The 18,637-nt window shown below is 38.9% G+C and overlaps 1 protein-coding gene across 5 annotated transcripts in view; it reads left to right on the top strand.

The window, feature by feature from the left end:
• LOC103459394 (uncharacterized) overlaps nucleotides 1–18,637 on the top strand; it is an 81,647-nt gene that overhangs the window by 6,371 nt on the left and 56,639 nt on the right. For 3 of the 5 annotated variants that reach the window (XM_008400908.2, XM_008400907.2, XM_008400910.2), the window contains exon 2: nucleotides 16,274–16,406. In XM_008400908.2, coding sequence (XP_008399130.1) covers nucleotides 16,274–16,406 — 133 coding nt within the window. Of the gene's footprint in view, nucleotides 1–8,082; nucleotides 8,262–16,273; nucleotides 16,407–18,637 lie in introns of all 5 variants that reach the window. The other 2 variants (XM_008400909.1, XM_017302922.1) reach the window with 2 other exon arrangements.

Genomic DNA, 18,637 nt, shown 5'->3' with positions numbered 1-18,637 from the left:
CTCTCCAGCTAACATTCCGGGCGAGAGGCGGGGTCACCCTGGACAGGTCGCCAGTCTGTCGCAGGGCAACACAGAGACACACAGGACACACAACCATGCACACACACACTCATACCTAGGGGCAATTCGGAGAGGCCAATTAACCTGACAGTCATGTTTTTGGACTGTGGGAGGAAACCGGAGTACCCGGAGAAAACCCACGCATGCACAGGGAGAACATGCAAACTCCATGCAGACAGACCAGCGCCGGGAATCGAACCCAGAACCTTCTTGCTGCAACAGTTCTACCAGCTGCACCACTGTGCAGCTGTGAATCAATTCACCAAGTGAAAAGTTTTTCAATGATTATTTACACACAGATTGTGTTGACATCCTTGCATGTGCCTTATTTGCACAGGTTTTCTCATTTTAAAGAACATTTCTGCATTTTATATATTTTAAATGCCCAAATACACATTTTGTACATTTTTATTATTTTGATAACAGCACGGTCTTTATGTTATAATTTATTCTTCCATGCACAGAATGTTATTGTTAAAATATATGAAAAAGAAAATAATTAATTTATTTTGTCAATAATAAATTATTTCTTGTCCTCTCTAGGACTACTTAAGTTCATTGTAATAAAAATAATAAAAAAGGGATTTTTGGTATGTTTTTCTTTCTGTTTAGACAAAAACAGTAACTAAGACGAGCTCTGCAGTGTCTGAACATTTATCTTCTGTTTTAGAAACCACATCCTGTCAGAGAACAATGTCTTGATTCATGAGCACGTAATAAAAACCCCGATCTTGTTGACGCGGAGAGTCTGTGAAATACACATTTTCTGCTGCGTTTGCACGCCTCATCCCAGAGAAACCAGGGTTTTCTGAAACAATGAGTTACTGTGGTTAGTTAGCACTAGCGGCTAATTTTGTTCATGCTAAGTGCTGCTTTCTGCACAACAATAACGATGTTTGATGAGTTTCTGCAGAATCCATTTTTATTTAACTCCAAACAGTTGTTGTAAAATTTTATTTTTAAAACATGATTCAAGCTTTCTACAACCTGAAAGCGGTATAATGCTAACCTTCTGTATGTAAATGTACATATTTTTGACTGGAAAATCTGAAAATCTGTCATTAATGTGATATTTTGTATTTCTACTATAAAGTAAACTAAAAAGGATTAAACTCATAACATTTAATTGTCTAGAAAATCAGTAGTGATACCCCTGACATAAAAGTGAAGTTGAATTTGATCGTGTTTTAAGAAAAAGTTGATCTTTTTCTCAATGATCAATTAATCTGACCCATTTCTGTGTCACATTATTATTTATAATAGCCATTTTACTACAGTTGTACCATTTCAGAAATATAGCAATTTATAAAAAAAAAAAAAGTTTTAAAAGTATTTAATCAAAATTACAATATTATTCAATTCTAGAAACAGCTTATTGAGTCAAGAAGGAAAATTAAATGTTGTAGCTCATCCAGATTTCTTCAAAGATATGATGTGGATGTTTATGGTTGTGTGTAGGAAAGATCTCCTGTAGTGGTCAGTATTACAGCGGTTCTGAATAAGCTTCTGACTCAAGTCAGATGATTTTAATATTCTTCATTTTAAGAAAGATTCTTTGCACAATTATCTCGAGAGGTTCCAGGATTCATCAGCTTGTCGAGCTTTTTATTAATATTCTCTGTTGTTCTTTGTTGCTTTTGCTCCACATCGATAAACATGTGACATGTCAAAGTTAGCGCAGAGAAACAAAACCCCTCAGGACTCAAGTTGCTCACAATCTCAGGGTCTGCAGAAAGAAAACAAACAAAGCTGTACTTTTGCTGGTACCCAGGATGCATCTGGTTTTTGAACAATCAGTTTTTCATAGGAAACTTTTTTAAAAGAGGTTTCTCTTTGTATCACACACTCAAACAGTTTGAAGTGTGAATGCTGCTTTTAAAATTGAATATTGTTTTCTGCAGAAGTGCAATATGCAGTCATAGTCCAGTAAAAATGTTGGATACACAGCAAATATCGAAGGAAATTTTTAAATCTGTTGATCAAAATTATTTGAAACGTTTAACAGAACCCAACTTGGAAACTTAGAAGAAATCATATTTTGCCATCAGAGAAAATTCTGTTTCCTCTCTTTAAGAATTTTACTAAATAAGATTAAAAACCAAATTGAATGCAGGGACCAACAGTCTCCACAAGAGGGCGATGTTAGTTAGATAATCAGCAAACTCCCTCCTCAAATGTTGTTGCTGCTCATTAAGAAATGCCAATGCTGCCCTTTCTTGTTCCTCTCTTAAATAATCCACTCTCTTTTGTTGAACAGTTATGTTGGAATGAGTGAGATTTCTGTTAATTATATAATTGGATATTAACTTATTTCTGTTGAAAAATGGCTTAAAATGCAGTTTTTAATGTGTAACTAAATGTAACTAAAATGAAGTTTCAAGAAGTTGTAAGAAAATGACAGTATTAACCATATGCATAGATTATGTTTGAGATAAGTAGTGACAAAGCAAACCAATATTTATACAGTATTTAGTATACAAATTATGTAATATTTCTTTACCTTTTAACATAATTGGCTTTTTGTAAGATATACACATATATATATTTATCCGCTAATATGGAACGATTCACCTAAGACGGACATTTCTGTAAGTTTTTTTATCATCTTACAAAGTGGTATTGATTAGGATTAGGCAAAATTATTACAGTATATTTGGTGTTTGAACCATTTTAGTAGCTCAAACATCAATTATATCTTAATGAATGAATATACTTTTTTGTCCTCAAATGGGAAATTCACAGCACGCACAGTGGAGACATCCATAGTCTTCCCCAATCAGCTCCAAGGATAACGAAACGGCAACCATTAGCATTACACCTCAATATTTCAGCTTTCCAAGCTGCATATAATTCAAATAATTTTGATTTTCTATGGAGAATACCACTTGCCGTCAGTGTTGCGCTCACAATGAGCCTCAGTATGTGGAACCTACTGGTCAGTAATCAGAGCGGTGATGTCACATGACCCCAGTAAGGTCAGCTTGTACAGTGGACGGAGCGCTCCCCTGTGAGTCATTCTACTGATGATGGACACAATTACTCGTTTATCAGCAGAAGTGATTCTGAAATGACCAGCACACTGCGGTTCTGTTCCTGTAATAATGATTGGCCAGATGTGAATCTCTGGCCTCCAGATCACTTATTATTTTGTCACAATTATGCAACTCCAGCTATTTTTTTTAATTTAAAAAAAAAAAAGTGGATTTGTTTGAAACCAACTCTGCACACAGAGCGTTGCTGTGCAGAAGGAGTAGCAGGGGTGCTTAGAGATGATAATCGCTTATGCACTTGTGAGGCTCCTAATTGTGCTTTCATGAGATGTCGTTGATTAATGGACAAGATGATGGACATCCTGTGAATGTTGTCCACATGTGCGCTGTCCACGGGGGGTGCCGAAGAATCCACTTCAGCATTGTGAAGGCGCCTTTCTGAGCGGAAGAAAAAAAGGGGGCACAAAGTGAAAGTTTGGGACTTTGGGCAGCGCCGTTGTGAGGCGGAGTGAATGAGAGCCGTGCAGCCAGCCACATGGGACGTTCTCACTCGGGATAATGGAGGCCTTTCTGTGGCTCTTAACCCCCTTGTTGCATGCTGGGAACGGGCAGCCGTGCGCCTGCCGCTCACAACAGACACGCTCTCCCAGCTGAATAATTGAATTCCTACTCCCAGGAAAGTCAGCCCTTCTTCTTCTTCTCCTCTCCGGACGTGTCCCGGGCCACACGTGGGCCTGACAGAAACTCTCCCAGGATTAACTTGTTTTCCAGGGAGCGGAAGACTGGATGTTAAATTGTATGACTGCTAGAACAAATGGGGAACAGAGTTGGAAAAGTAGTGAAAAGAGTATTTACAGATGAACCATCGTCTAAGAGTTGGATCCATTCTTACACTTTCCTTAAAGTCTATTTTTCAGGTTCAATATTTAAATCCTGACCACTATATTTTCAAGAAAGTTTATTTAATTTCAAAATTCACATTTTTATACTTCTATTTGTGTTTCTACAGATTCTAAAAACAATCCAAGTGCTTAAAAAACCCACCAAGATGTTTTTTTGACAATAAGTTAATGTTTTTTTGTTTTTCACCTAGTAACCCCAGTGAATCCCAGCCTGTTACCTAGCAACCCCAACGGAACTCTGTCCGTCGCCTAGCAACCCAAATGGAACTCCAGCACATTTGGCCAGCTGGTTTTACCATTTCTGGAGAAGACAAGTGTTTTGTTGTTGACTTACCATTCAGAAACCATTCGCTACATTCTTGATGGTTGTGTAGGGGGCTGTACTAATGCTTTTCAAAGATATACGGTTGTGTAATTGCGCATCTGTTTGCAGCTGTTTGCACATTTGAATGTAAACGTTGTCTTAGGGGGAGTGGCCAACAGCAGCTTATTTGGATTTAAAGTGACAGAGCCCTAAAACGGCTCAAAATAGGCAGAACTGACCAGACTAAAATCTCATGACAAAAAATGTAATGAATATGTTTTGTACAGCCTTCAGACCTAACCTAACCTGTTCAAGGAAGCATAACAAATCAGCTTTAAGGCTGCATTTGAGTTAATAGTGTGGATTAATTGAAATCTAGAGATTTGCTGGGCTTTTATGGTGAAAAATCACCTGTTCCAAAAGATTAAACTTTTGGTCCATCCACGTTAAGTAGGGTGGCTGAAGTGATTTGTGATCTACTTTTCTCAAAACGCAGCATCAAAAAAATCCCTCAATAATATTTATTAATGTACTTCAGACCTTCTCTTACCTTTCTGGCAGAGTTACACCAATTGCTTTGTAATTGTTTTTATAGATTATGTCAGAAGTACCAGTGTCCGCTATGGGAAAAAAGTCCTGTTTTGTTCCCTTTGTTATATAAGTGACAAAATCGGGGGACAGTTACGACTTTCACGGTCCAGTTAATGGCTCACAAACCCCTAACCAACTCAGCTCCCTCTGGTTATCGACATCCTGAAGTGCTTTCAAAATTAAAATCGATAGCGAAACAGAAAAAAGGAGAGAAAAGCTATTGATTTTTGCACTTTAAAGGCTTTATTTAGCTTGACAGCTGCACGGTACAGAGGGATAGTGTTGCCTGCAGGTGGCTTTCAGCTTATTCTTTTTTCTTACAAATGTTGTCGAGATCTAGATCAGATTGAGGTTGTTTTGGTGAGCATGTCACTGAAGGAGATGCTGCTGCGTGTTTGTGGTCGTTGGAGGACGTGCCGCTTCTTTGCCCCGGGCCGATGAGCTCATCAGGTGGCGGGTGTGAGCCGTGGGCTGGGGTCATCGCCTCCGTCCTGCTCTGCGACCAAACACAAAAGGTGTTTCCTTCCTTCAGCTGCGCTCACTTTCACCTGTCACTCAGACTTTCCGGGGTAGCTGCGCCTGCATAGGGCGGCTCCAGGTGAGCGTTCGACTGTGGCTGATGACTCATTGGCAGTCCGTCTGCAGGGAACAACATGCTAGCTTTAGCGACAAACTGTAGGTTCATTACTGCTGGCTGACATTTGTAAAGTCAAAAGTAATTTAGATTTAGCCTGTCATGGGAACAAAACAATGGAGATATAGTCACAGTGTTGCTAAATATTTAGTTTGCTTATTAATTGGTTTGAAACTGATCAATGAATAACGTGAAAATATAACTTTGAATACTTGAAGACCCTTTTTAAAAAAATTATTTTATTGTATTGTCCTTCGGACCTAAAGAGGAACGATCTGAAGTCAGTACACAGCTTCAGTTATTACAACTATAAACCAGCGATCAGGCCTGAAATCTGGGTGATGGACTCTGACCTGAACATTCAGAACCACATAAAGACAGTTACCAAGTTGGCCTTCTATCACATAAAGAACATTTCCAGGATTGAAGGAAGATCTAGAAAAACTCATCCTTGCCTTTATCTTTAATTGTATTGATTACTGCAACAGTGTTTTCACAGATCAGCCTAAAAAATCAGTATGTTGCTGCTGACGTTCTGACTAAAACCAGGAAGTTAGAGCACATCACTCCAGTTCTACAGTCCTTCCTCTGGCTCCCTGTGGCCAGAGGAATAGACTTTAAAATCCTGTTGTTAGTTTATAAATCATTGAATGGCTTAGCATCACAATACATTAAAGATCTGCTGTTGTCACAGCAACCTTCCAGACCCCTCAGGTCTCCTGGTTTTGGTCTGCATCCCTAGAACCAGAACCAAACATGGATATGCAGTATTCAGCTTCTATGCACCACAAATCTGGAACAAACTGCCAACAAAACAGCTGAAACACTGAGTAAGTTGTATATATGTTTTTCAATCTAGTGCTTGTGCGCCCCTTTTTTCTAATGTCACCCTGGGCATCTGCCCTAACTGCCACTGATTATTATTCAGATTTATAGTGAAATATGATTTTAATGTGTTAATTCTAGCATTTATGATTAAAATCCAGTTTTTTGGGGGGTTAATGGTAATTTGTGGTGCTCTATCAAAACTTTACAATATTCAAAGCTTCCATATTTAATATTGGCCTCAACATTTAAAATGAATCTGAATATATTCAAAACACATTTACATCTATGTAAATAATTTGCAATCTCTACTTAAAAAATATGGATGTTTAAATAGTTTTTGGCTTGACGCATTGATGTATGTAAAAAGATGCTTCTCCATAGTTGCAAACAATTAAAAGCCGTGTTTTGTCATTGGGTGGCGTGTTTATTGGCCTCACTTCAACATTTTCATGTTTGCTTTTGGAGCTGTCCTCAGGTCCGTGTTTACACAGCCGTCTCTGGCAGAACGCACAATGTACTGTAGGTGGAGAAAACGCAGACATAATGAGAAGCCTGCGACTGATCCTCATTCATGCTGCTTGTAACACAAAACATGCGTGGAAAACACACAAAAAGGAAATTACTCTGCAGCTGATCATCACAGTGATGTGTGACAAGTCATTTCCTCACGACGTGTGAATGTGAGATGGAAAAGCAACAAAACTAAATCTTGTTTTGTGACGCCACAGCGAAGGTTTCCAAACATCTTTGAGTTCATTTTTCTTAATTTTAATAACAAAAATAGATTAGAACTATTTCTACGCTAAATATTTAATATAATAAAGGCATAAAATATGTTACATTTCCAATCTAATTGAATTTTTTCAGGCACTTTTGTATGTTTACTTCTAGAACCAGAATTGCTTTCATCCAAATCTACATTTATAGATAGGGCTATGATGCAAATGAAGAAAGAAAACAAATTCTTTAAAATAACATTTTAATTTATTTCAATCAAGAACTCATGCAGATATACAGCTCTGGAAAAAATGAAGAGCCCACTGCACTGAACCCATTAAAAACCTCCTGCTTATTCCACCAAATGTTGATTTCTGAACTCTTCCTGAGTTAAAACAGCACTATTGTTCTTTCTAAATGAATATTTAGAAATATTTAATTTGTTTTCTTTGCATTATTTGAGGTCTGAAAGCACAGCATCATTTTCCTTATTTTGACCATTTCTCATTTTCTGCAACTAAATATTAAATCTTTACTTTGAATTTTGGTGACATATTGTAAATAGTTCATAGAATAAAAGAGCAATGTTCATTTTACTCAAACATAAAACTATAAAACCGTAAAATCAGATAAACTTCATCATTTTAAGGGTCTCTTCAGTTTCTTTCCCAAAGCTGTATGTCGAACCTTTTATAGACCCTAGTGCTGATGAATCACTTTCAAAAAATAAAATAAAATAAATTCAGTGAAAGTGACTTTTTTATTATTATTTTAAGCATACTCCCCAGTTAAACTGTAAATTGCAATCCACAAGCAACATAAACAGCATTTTGAATCATATTTTTAAGGTTTAAACACTCATTTAAAACGGTTTTTCCTTACTGCATATTGCTCCAAAAGGTTATTGGTAAGCTTACAGTAATATCATTTACACAGAAGCAATAATTGACCCAAACAAAATAGATTTTGTTCTATTAATAAGAGTTTCTAACAGTTGTGTTCAACAGGTGGCTCAATATCAATCTAGCTGAGTTGCTCTGTTCCTTTCCCCACCAGCAGAGGGCGACATTCGCTCTGCCGTCTGCCACCTATGACTCCAACCCCTACCATTGCCATCGAAGCGGTAACCTCTCCTAATCCCCCCCCACCCCCTGCCCCACCGAGTCTTGTTGCCGTGGAGACGGCTCAGACGAGCAGGTGATGCATTGACAGGGAGCAGATGGTTCCCCGTGGAGGTAAGCACGGCTGAACAATGCTTCCATATTCATCATAAAGTCTTGCTGACTCTCGGTGTCTCCCTCCTTCAACTGTGTGTGCATGCATAACTTCAAAGCTGAAACACACACACACGCAGTCGTGTTTTCATCACTTGTGGGGACTTTACATTGACTTATATTAATTTTCTACCGCTGGAGCCTTATCCCATCCCTAACTCTAACCATTACATACCAAACTCTTACCCCGACTCTAACCTTACCCCTATCAATCACTTACCTAACCCCTAAGCCGGGACCAAGAAAATGTCCCCACTAAGAGCAGTGGTCCCCACAACCCCACATTGTAGACAGAAATAGGTCCCCACCAGGATTATAAAAACCTGGTTCACGCACACCCACGCGCACACACACACACACACACACACACACACACACACACACACACACACACACACACACACACACACACACACAGATGTTTATTGACCTGATGGTTCTGTGAATACAGCAGAGTTTGTACAGTCTGAGCGAGGTTGTGGCAGGTTAAAGTGGGGGACCGTGGCCCCCAGGGGGCGCTGTGGGAGCCTCTGAAAGTTTGAGAGAAGTTGAGGCAAAAAATCCAATCCCAATTATTTTGTTTTATCTTAACTTTTTTTTTTCTGGTATTCAATCTTTTATTTATTTATATATATATATAAAAATTCCCTTCTCACCCTCCGCAGGTGATCTCTCTCGTCCTCTGAGCTCGGGTCCTCTACCAGAGGCCTGGGAGCTTGAGGGTCCTCCAGTATCTTGGCTGTGCCTAGAACTGCACATTTCTGGACTGAGATGTCTGATGTTGTTCCTGGGATCTGTTTTAGCCACTGCTGCAGTTTGGGGGTGACTGCACCAAGGGCCCCGATGACCACAGGCACCACTGTGGTCTTCACCTTCCAGGTCTTTTCCAGTTCCTCTCTGAGCCCCTGGTATTTCTCCAGTTTCTCGTGCCCCTTTTTCCTGTTGAAATCACTTGGTATTGCTACATCCACCACAACGGCTTTCCTCTGTTCTTTATCCACCACCACAATGTCCGGTTGGTTCTCCATTACCATTTTGTCTGTCTGGATCTGGAGGTCCCACAGGATCTTAGCTCGGTCGTTCTCCGCCACCTTCGGGGGTGTTCCCYACTTTGATCTCGGGGCTTCCAGTCCATTTTCTGCACATATGTTCCTGTACAGCAGTGGTTCTTAACCTGGGTTCGATCGAACCCCAGGTGTTCGATGAGTCGGTCTCAGGGGTTCGGTGGAGCCTCTGCCGCGGAGATAAAGACACACTTGTGTAAAGTCCTGATGACGCCCCGCTTTGCCATCACTTAATGCAGAGGATCACGTTACATTGCTTAGCCAATCAGAGCTGCGGAGGAGCCCTGATTGAAGGAGTTGAACTCTCAGCATGGATTTGAGCTTGTGTCAGCAAACCTCGCCGTTTTTACCAAATTCTATATTCTAAATCTGCCCCTTAGTCGCATCTTTTCGGGGTTGCTACTGCCTCTAGTGGCGTGGGGCGGTAACACAACTAATATACACTGCTCAAAAAAATAAAGGGAACACTTAAACAACACAATATAACTCCAAGTAAATCAAACTTCTGTGAAATCAAACTGTCAACTTAGGAAGCAACACTGATTGACCCGATGAGGGTCCCCGTTGTCAATCAGTGTTGCTTCCTAAGTGGACAGTTTGATTTCACAGAAGTTTGATTTACTTGGAGTTATATTGTGTTGTTTAAGTGTTCCCTTTATTTTTTTGAGCAGTATAATTACATTACTAAATCAGAATACCGCAAAGTATTTTGTGTGTCGGCGGGGGGGGATGAGAAGGGTTCGGTCAATGCGCATATGAAACTGGGGGGTTCGGTAACTCAAAAAAGGTTAAGAACCACTGCTGTACACTATGCCCACCACTTGGTTATGTTGTTCCATTTATATATATATATATATATATATATAAGTTAAAATAATAGATTTAAATGTTATTTCTTTTGCTCCATTGTGTGATTGGCTTTCTCCTCAAGCAAACGTAAGCAAGAAAGCCCAGCTGTGGATGGCACTGCTGCAAAAAGAACCATGGGAATAAAATTAAATAAAATTTGGTGTGATTAATTTAAAATATTACATACTACAAATTTAATTATCTATTATATTAATAAAATTTTCCACCACCTAAAATCAGATGGTATGAGGCAGCATTTATGTTAAATGCCTGTAATAATTATTGAATAGTGAATAGAAAACTTTCAAAAGTTGACGTTTCTTTACATATTTTGTACCATTGCCTGATGGTTTGTAAAACCTTCCCCTCAACCTGATGAATAGAAACTGGTTTACTGTATTTTGGATGGAGGCGTTTGTGTCCTGCAGGTGTTCCTGAGCTTTTCGCCGCAGTAACTCACTCCTCTAAAGAAGCTGCGTCTTTACCCACTGTCTCCCTTGGAGATAAAGTACAGACACCCCTCTCTGCCTGCCTCTTTCATTCAGCTAACTCCTGAATAATCCAGCAACAATACGCTTCTCCGAGGCAGTGTGCAGCGATTCCACCCTCATTTCAGGGAGGAGGGAATCGGCTAATGCATGTAAAACACAGCCATTTTTTTCCTTGAATAAGTGGTGAAGGGGAAAAAGTGCGTGGCACAATAGAAGCTGTGAAGCGCTACGCTTAGCCCACCACACCTGGAGCACACAACAGGGAGTGAAAGTGGCAGGCCACCTCGCCTCCCCCCCGACTTCACCCATCATCACCTATCAAAACAGGCTGTAGGAAGCTGGGTTGGGCCGCAGGACGAAGGGGGGCCCGGCTCTGATAAAGACGCACAGTGAGGAACCATTCAAGGGCCCTGTGCCCATAATGGAGTCACTAATAGGTGCCTATTCAGTGGGGAAAGTGTTTGCTGGAGGAGGGGGAGGAAAAAAAGTTTCAGGGAAGCAACAATCACTTTGTCTGAGGCCTTGTGTATGTAAAATTTATGCAGCACTCCACCCCGTCCCCAACTCTTTCTGCTGTCCTTCATTTAAAGAGCGTCACCACTGAATAGGCGACATACATAGTTTGGAGTCTTTCTTTCATCCTTACTTGAAAATAAACTGAATGGTCGGCTCTCGAGCAAGTCCAGTCCGAGGTTGTTCTCAGAAAACTCGTGCTGTAAACTTACACAGATGGCCAGCATTTACACAATAATGTCTTTACTGATTGGTTTAAATTTAAAATATGTCTAAAAAGCAGGAAAAGTTGCAAGATAACTTCATTTTGAACAATTTATGAGCTGTGAGGGTAGTCTTTCTTTTACCTTGGTTTTCTAATTTTTTTCTTAACATTTTGAAACTAACATTGTTTGGTGTTTGCTTAAAAGGGACCTATTATACGAAATTCTCCTTTTGCATGTTTATGAACTCCCATTTTGGTTGACATTGCTTCTAAAAACAGCCCAAGCACTAAGTACACAGTAAAGTAATGACTTTTTGGTGTGTGTTTAAAAAAACCTCCTAAATATTGAGTCAAAATCAACAAAAACGGCATTGTTACCGCTGTATAATGGCTGCTGGAAATGTCAAGAATTTTGTTGTTCACTTACCAACCAGAAACCACTTGCTGCGTTCTTGTTTGTTGTGCAGGATGCTCCACTTCTGCTTTTCAAAGATGCAAGGTTGTATAATTGCGTTTCTATTTGCAACCATTTTCACAAGCGAGTGTAAATGTTGAGTTGGGGGGCGTGGCCAGCAGCAAATAATTTGGATTGCAAGTGACAATAGGCCCTAAAACATCTAGTTTTTAAAGGAGTTAAATATAGGCAGAACTGAGCAGAAGAATATTAATTTTGTGCAAAAAATTTAATGAATATGTTTTGTATTGGCCTAACCTAATCTGTTCAATGTAGCATTGGTCCCCTTTAAAAAATGAAGGAAAGCGGCAGAATAAGTAGTGGCTTGCCTGAAAGCAAGATCTTGCTTATTTTAAGTAAAAAATTCCCTAATATTGATTAAAAAGTACTTGTTCCATTGGCAGACATTTTCCCCAAGTGAAATAATCTGCCAATGGTACCAGTACTTTTTCAGTAAGATTCAGGGTTTATTGACTTAAACAAGCGCCGATAGTTTGGTGAAAAATTACTTATAAGTTAGTTTTGTCTCATTTCAAGTGTACTAATATATGTGCTCTAGAAACTAGACCAAAATACTTGGTAAGATTTTGTGTTTTGCAGTGAGGACACCCACTGCCACTACTCCTCACCAGGGGAGCTTCCCTCGTGGGTGAGCTGACTAATCTGGAAATGCTGAGACCATATTGTAAGAGACTGAATAAAATACGGTGGCCATATTGTGCTTTGCGTCAAGCGGCTTAGCTGACAGATTGATGAGATGAGAAAATAGCGGCGCTAACCAGGGGACAAGCAAAGGCTCCCAGCATGGCCTGGTAACCGGGGTTTGGAGTCAGGCCTGCTGCCCACAGCAGCCGGTGCAGGTCACGGCTCTTTGATTGTCCGTCCCGCTCCTGACAAAGGGCAGCGTGTGGTGGGCAGGGCAGCTTTCCTTAAAACAGCATGATAGCTCTTGTAATTGTATTTTTATGTGTCTTGTGGAAAGCTTTGTCAGCTCTTGTGTGCTGACGTATATGTTTGTTAGCATGCTCATTAAAAGGCTGTGCTTAAATATTACTTGTGTCTAGGAATACATTTCTGCATTGACAACCAAGAATTTGTATCCTTACTCCTATTGGGCACTGTGAGGAAATGGGTTTTTATGACTCCAGTAAATATCACCTACCAGTAAGAGGAGCTATTTTTGATTTGATTTGGTGTCATTATCATACTGTTCTGACTGTTCTGTGAAAAAGATAACCAGAGTAAATGCAAAAAGCAGTTTTCTATAGATTTTTTGTTTTTTTAGGTGATTTTTTTGGCAATAAACTTATGTTTTTTGGTGTCTTGAAAATGAGCGGTTTCAAATATCTTCAGAACGTAATGTCACAAATTAGCATTGCTCTTCGCCTAGCAAACCCAGTGAAGCTCAGCCTGTTATACAGCAATGCCAGCAGAGCTCCACTCGTCTCCTAGCAACCCACGCTGAGCTCCAACAGTATTGTTCAGCTGATTTTACCATTGTATGTGCTGTACAATGGCTACTGGAAAAGTGTTCTGTTGTTGACTTACCATCCAGAAACCACTTGCTGAATTATTGTTCGCTGTGCAGGAGGCTCTACTAATACTTTTTAAAGATGTACGGCTCTAGAATTGCGCATCTGTAGCCATTTTTAAATGTGAGTGTAAACTGAGTTGGATAGGTCATCTTTAAAAGTTCACCCTTATGTATTTCACATTGAATTTCCCTTTGTGATCAATAAAGTTTTTGAATTGAATAAAGATAATGGTGGATAACAAACAGGTTATGCCAATACTCTCTTTACTCTAACATGATGGGATTTAAATTTGTACTGAAAAATAGACAAAAAAAACTTGATATACTTATACTTGATAAAAATGTATATATTTGACATTATGATTTTCTGTTTTGCATATTTAGATTTGAAGACATTAGCCGGATGAATCAGGACTTTCCAGCTTTTTGTCCTTTTTGGACAGTTTTCCGTTGCTGTCTCCTAGCAACCGGTCCTCCGGCATCTGGATTATGCTGACCTGCTCTGCAGAGCCCCCACCAGCTTCAACACAGAGATGTCAGGCAGAGTCAGCTTTGTGGAGGGAGATGTTAAAGAGAGGTCTTGATCTCACAAGCCAAAAGAAGCTTATTCAAGTCGTGTTGGACCTTTTGCTTTGGAAAAGCATAAATAAATCTTTTCCCTTGGTCAGATTGAACAGAGATAAAAACACCAAATCTTACCAAATATCTTTGGTTTATTCATGTAAATATCATAGTGCACTTGAAATAAGACAAAACTAACTCAAAAGTGACTTTTCAGCAAAATATAAGAGCTTGTTTTAAGTAAATAATTCCTTAATATGGATTTAAAAATATACTCATTCCATTGGCATTTCAAAATTACTACATATTTTTAAATGTCAAGTTTTCTGTGAGAAATTTGACAAAAAAGGGTAAAAGGGTAAAAGTTGCCTTTTACCCTTAAAAGCTTATTCTTAATATTAACCCTTCAGAACCAAAAAAAACATCAACAACTTTGGCTTGAATTGGCATTTATTCAGGTCAAATTCAATTCGAAAATACTTTTTTGATCTCAAAGGGAAATTAAATAACAGGAAAAAATGTTTTTTTAATCAATATTAAGGAATTATTTACTTAAAATTAGTTTTATCTTGCTGAAAAGTTACTTGTAAGTTAGTTTTGTCTTATTTAATACATTTTTGCTAGAAACTAGACCAAAAATACTTTGTAATATCTGGTGGTAGTATGCGATTGCCCTGCTTTTCAAGCAGAAATACATTTTGTGTCATGAGTGTAGCTGTTTGCCGGTTACCATAGAAACCGCTCCACATTCTTCCTGTTAATATTAAACCAAGAACTTTCCTGCGCTGCGTCCCGCCCGACGCTCACTCTTCGTAATGAGCTCAGATTGCAGATGCAGATCTAGAGCTTCTCGGAGCGCACAGGCCGACTTCGGCTGCCTCCGATTTGTGGAATCGATAGGCTCCATTGTTATCACAAAGCTCGCCACTATGCGCCTCTAATGTAATTAAGGAGAGGAGATTTATGTCGCTGTGTGGCAGCCCAGAACCTGATCCGTGTTGCGTCTGGAGTCAGGTTGAAAAGCTGTCTTTCTCTCCAGCTGCTCCTGGTTTCTGCTCTGGACTCTGTCACTCCGGACTGCACAGCTGTTCAATGTTTAATTCAAAGCGCTGCTCTGTTGTTGCCCTCGTTTCTTCTGTATATGTGACAGAAACACAGGGAGGAAGTTTGTCTGAGGTAGAAAAGTAACGTTGGAGGACAGAGGTGGGTAGAGTGTGCAAAACTGTACTCAAGTAAGAGTAGCACTACTTCAACATACTTAAAAAGTAGCCATCCAAGAAATTACTCAATAGTCAAAAAGTATTTGATTTTTTAATTAATTACTCAGTTCTTGAGTTGCCTTTTACCAGTCATTTAACATTTAAACATTTCTTAATGAGGCGGACCAAAATATAAAGTTATGTGGAAATTTTGGCATTTAAAGCCACAATTAAAGTGTTTCTTATAAATAGCATAACTACAAGATTACGACAGTGTTAGGGCCATACTTTGAAATATTAAAATGATAAGAATAAAGTCATAGTATCTTGAGAATAAAGTAAATAATCCCAGAGCAGTCATGTTACCAGAATAAAGTCGTATTATTATGAGAATAAAATCTAATTAATGAACAGTCGTAGCATTACGAGAATAGTCATATTACAAAAATAAAGTTTAAATAAAGTGAGAATAGTAACTATATACTATAATAAAGTTATATTACAAAAATAAAGGGATATTATGAGAATAAAGTTGTAATAAGAATAAAGTGAATTGAATGTAATATTTTGACTTTAGTCTCTTAATTTTAGCTTATTTTTTATTTTCTTCGCATGGCCTTGGTACTCGTCGTATATAAACTGATTTTTTTCAAAATCAGTTTATGTTCATATAAACCTTATGAATTTTTGCTTAAAACAAGCTTGTTCTTCATTCAGTGAAGTTACTCACAGCGGGTGGAGAATCCAGAAATTTTACTTGAGTAGTGATACTTCACAGTAAAATTACTGAAGTAAAAGTAAAAATACTCCTCGAAGTACATTGTGTGTCAAAACTAGCTACTACCCAACTTCTGTCAGAGGCCCAACCTTTGTTACTTAATGTTGAGGGAAACATGCTTGAGAGTCTGAATGGTAATTATTAACAGATTATTATTTAAAATCGTCTGCATGTTTAGCCTCCCACAGAGAGAGTTCACTCTGCTCTTTTACTTTTAAACCAGAAGGGAGTATTAGTCAAAAGTTTGATGTATATTTATGTGTTCAGAAGCGTAAAAATGTAAGCACAAATACTAGAACTTGTTGGATATGTCTTCTTTTGAAAGGAGAGGAGCTCTGGATTTTTTGTCTGAACGCCGACGGAGCAGAAACCAGGATTTCAAGCATCCGAGGAGGCTTCTGTCTCTCCCTGCCAGGCGACCTGACTGCTCTGGCTCTGGACGCCGCGGGCCGCACCGGGTGAGTCCCTCCATGGCCACCCAGGTCTTCCTCCACAACTCAGCCTCCTGAATAAAAGACTCGTCAAATGAGCCCCATGTCGAGGACATGAGAAAGACGGTCCAGAGCATCTGTCCCCCTCTCTGAAGCTAATGAATGTTAAGTAGGTTAGTCGCCGGTGTGCCAGTGTCTCCCGGGTCATTGTGGCAGCAGAGCTGTGCTTTTGTCAGGGTGCGCCAGCCCCCTGTGAGACTTCTTAAATGGCCGGACCCGGTTTGCCCTGCACACAATCTCACCACCAATAGTCACCATATTGATCCTCTTGCTTGCAGATTAAAGCAGAAAAGCAGCTCTGTCCTACCAGCAGGGCTCCCCGGCTCATTTCAGGGTCACAGAGTCCCTGCAGCCCCCTGACCCGAACCCCAACGTGTGCGCACAGAACCGCTGGTGTGAGGAGCACTGCAAAAACACAAAATCTGAACCAGATTCTTATTCAAATGCATTAGTTTTGTATTATTTTAGCAAGAAATATGAGCTTATTCTAATTCAATAATTCCTTAATTTTGATTGAAAAACATTACAAGTTTCACTGGGAGATTATTTCACTTATAACAAGATTTTTTCTCATATAAGTGAAATAATCTGCCAGTGAAAATAGCACTTTTTAATCAATATACAGCAATTATTGACTTAAAATGAGCTCATATATCTTCCTGATAAGTAACTTGTAACTTATTTTAAGTGCACCAAGATATTTTCATCAATATTTAGTAGTTATTGACTTACTGCCAGCTGTTATATCTTGCTGAAATGTTACGTGTAAATTAGTTTTGTACCAAGATATTTTCACTAGAATTGACCAAACATACTTGGTAACATTTTGTGTTTTTGCTGTATTTGTACTTATTTACTACCCAGTTTGATCAAAATAAGAGCTTTATTATTTTTTTATTAATGAGAAAAATGTCTTATAAGTGAAAAAATCTGAAAGTATAATTAGTACTTTTTAATCAATATTAAGAAATTATTAACTTAAAACAAGCTGCTTAGTTGAAAGTTTGACATTTACAAGAATGCACCACTTCTGATCAAAAACAGCCAATCAGATCCAGGAGGAAGGTCTTAACGCTGTCAATCAACATAGTGTGTGCGCTGCTCAATGGGCTAATGGAGGAGAAACAACAGATATGTTAAAAAAAATTGTTACAAGCTACCTACTGCAGCTTTAAGTGTACTTGGATATTTGAATTAAAATTAAATTAAATCTACTCTGTTAAATTTTGTGTTTTTGCAGTGAAGGGCAGGAAACCTTCCAGGGATGAACCCCGTTAAACAGGATTGGTGGGATGCTCACATTCATGGCTCATTATGGCTGACCCCAGGCTTTCTCTCTCTCAATTTTCTGCTTTTCTCCTCCGTCTCTGGCTGTAACCTGGACTAATCCATGCTGAGGTGTTCACCCAGGCCTTTTGTTCTCATTTATAAGTCAGCAGCTCCATCAGTCGATTCTAAACGGGATGCTGCTTTGTTTCCACCATCCTGTGGAGAGTGTGTCATCTCTTTGGACTCAATTTCTGTTTCCTGACCTCATGCAGTTCTAGTTATTCACTTCTAAAAGACGAGGCTGCTATGTTCAGACTTAGAATAAATAACGTGTTGAAAGTTTCAAGCGGAAATACTGCTACAGGTGCAAAGCTCCTTTTTAATTGAGCATAAACCATTTTTTCCAGTAGTTTTCTGCAGTCAGGATGGCCATGTCATATTTTATGTGACTCTTACATCATTAGATGCTTTTCCACTGACTGTAAAATTTAGCAAATTGGAAATATGAAAGTAAATTTGCTTTATGGAAACGCTCCAAATTCTTACTTGGATGAGGTGGTTTTGAAATTGATGTATACCGCAAAACCTCAATGCAAACCCTTTTTTCCCATCATGCCTGTCATGTAATCAACAACCGGCTGTTACTACTGGTGGAAATGACGAAGAAGACAACAGGAAGTTGTTGAAGGATGATGGCGCAGCATTTTATTTTATTTTTTTACATGACTTATCGCATTAACAAACTGATTCAAAAGTTATTTTGATTACATTTCTTGTTTAATAAAACGCCACAATTGTGAAATTGTGGTTTTTTTGTCGATATTAGTGGAATATTGACCAAGTTATGATCACATTTGTAATGGAAACGCGGTTATTGGCTATTGACTTGAGACATGCGTCATAACTCTGCACCAGAACAAGACAGCCGC

This window comes from Poecilia reticulata, linkage group LG23 (assembly GCF_000633615.1).
Source record: "Poecilia reticulata strain Guanapo linkage group LG23, Guppy_female_1.0+MT, whole genome shotgun sequence".
Classification (NCBI taxonomy): Eukaryota; Metazoa; Chordata; class Actinopteri; order Cyprinodontiformes; family Poeciliidae; genus Poecilia; species Poecilia reticulata.
Note: the sequence above shows the minus strand (reverse complement) of the source record. Positions and strands in the feature narration are given on the sequence as shown.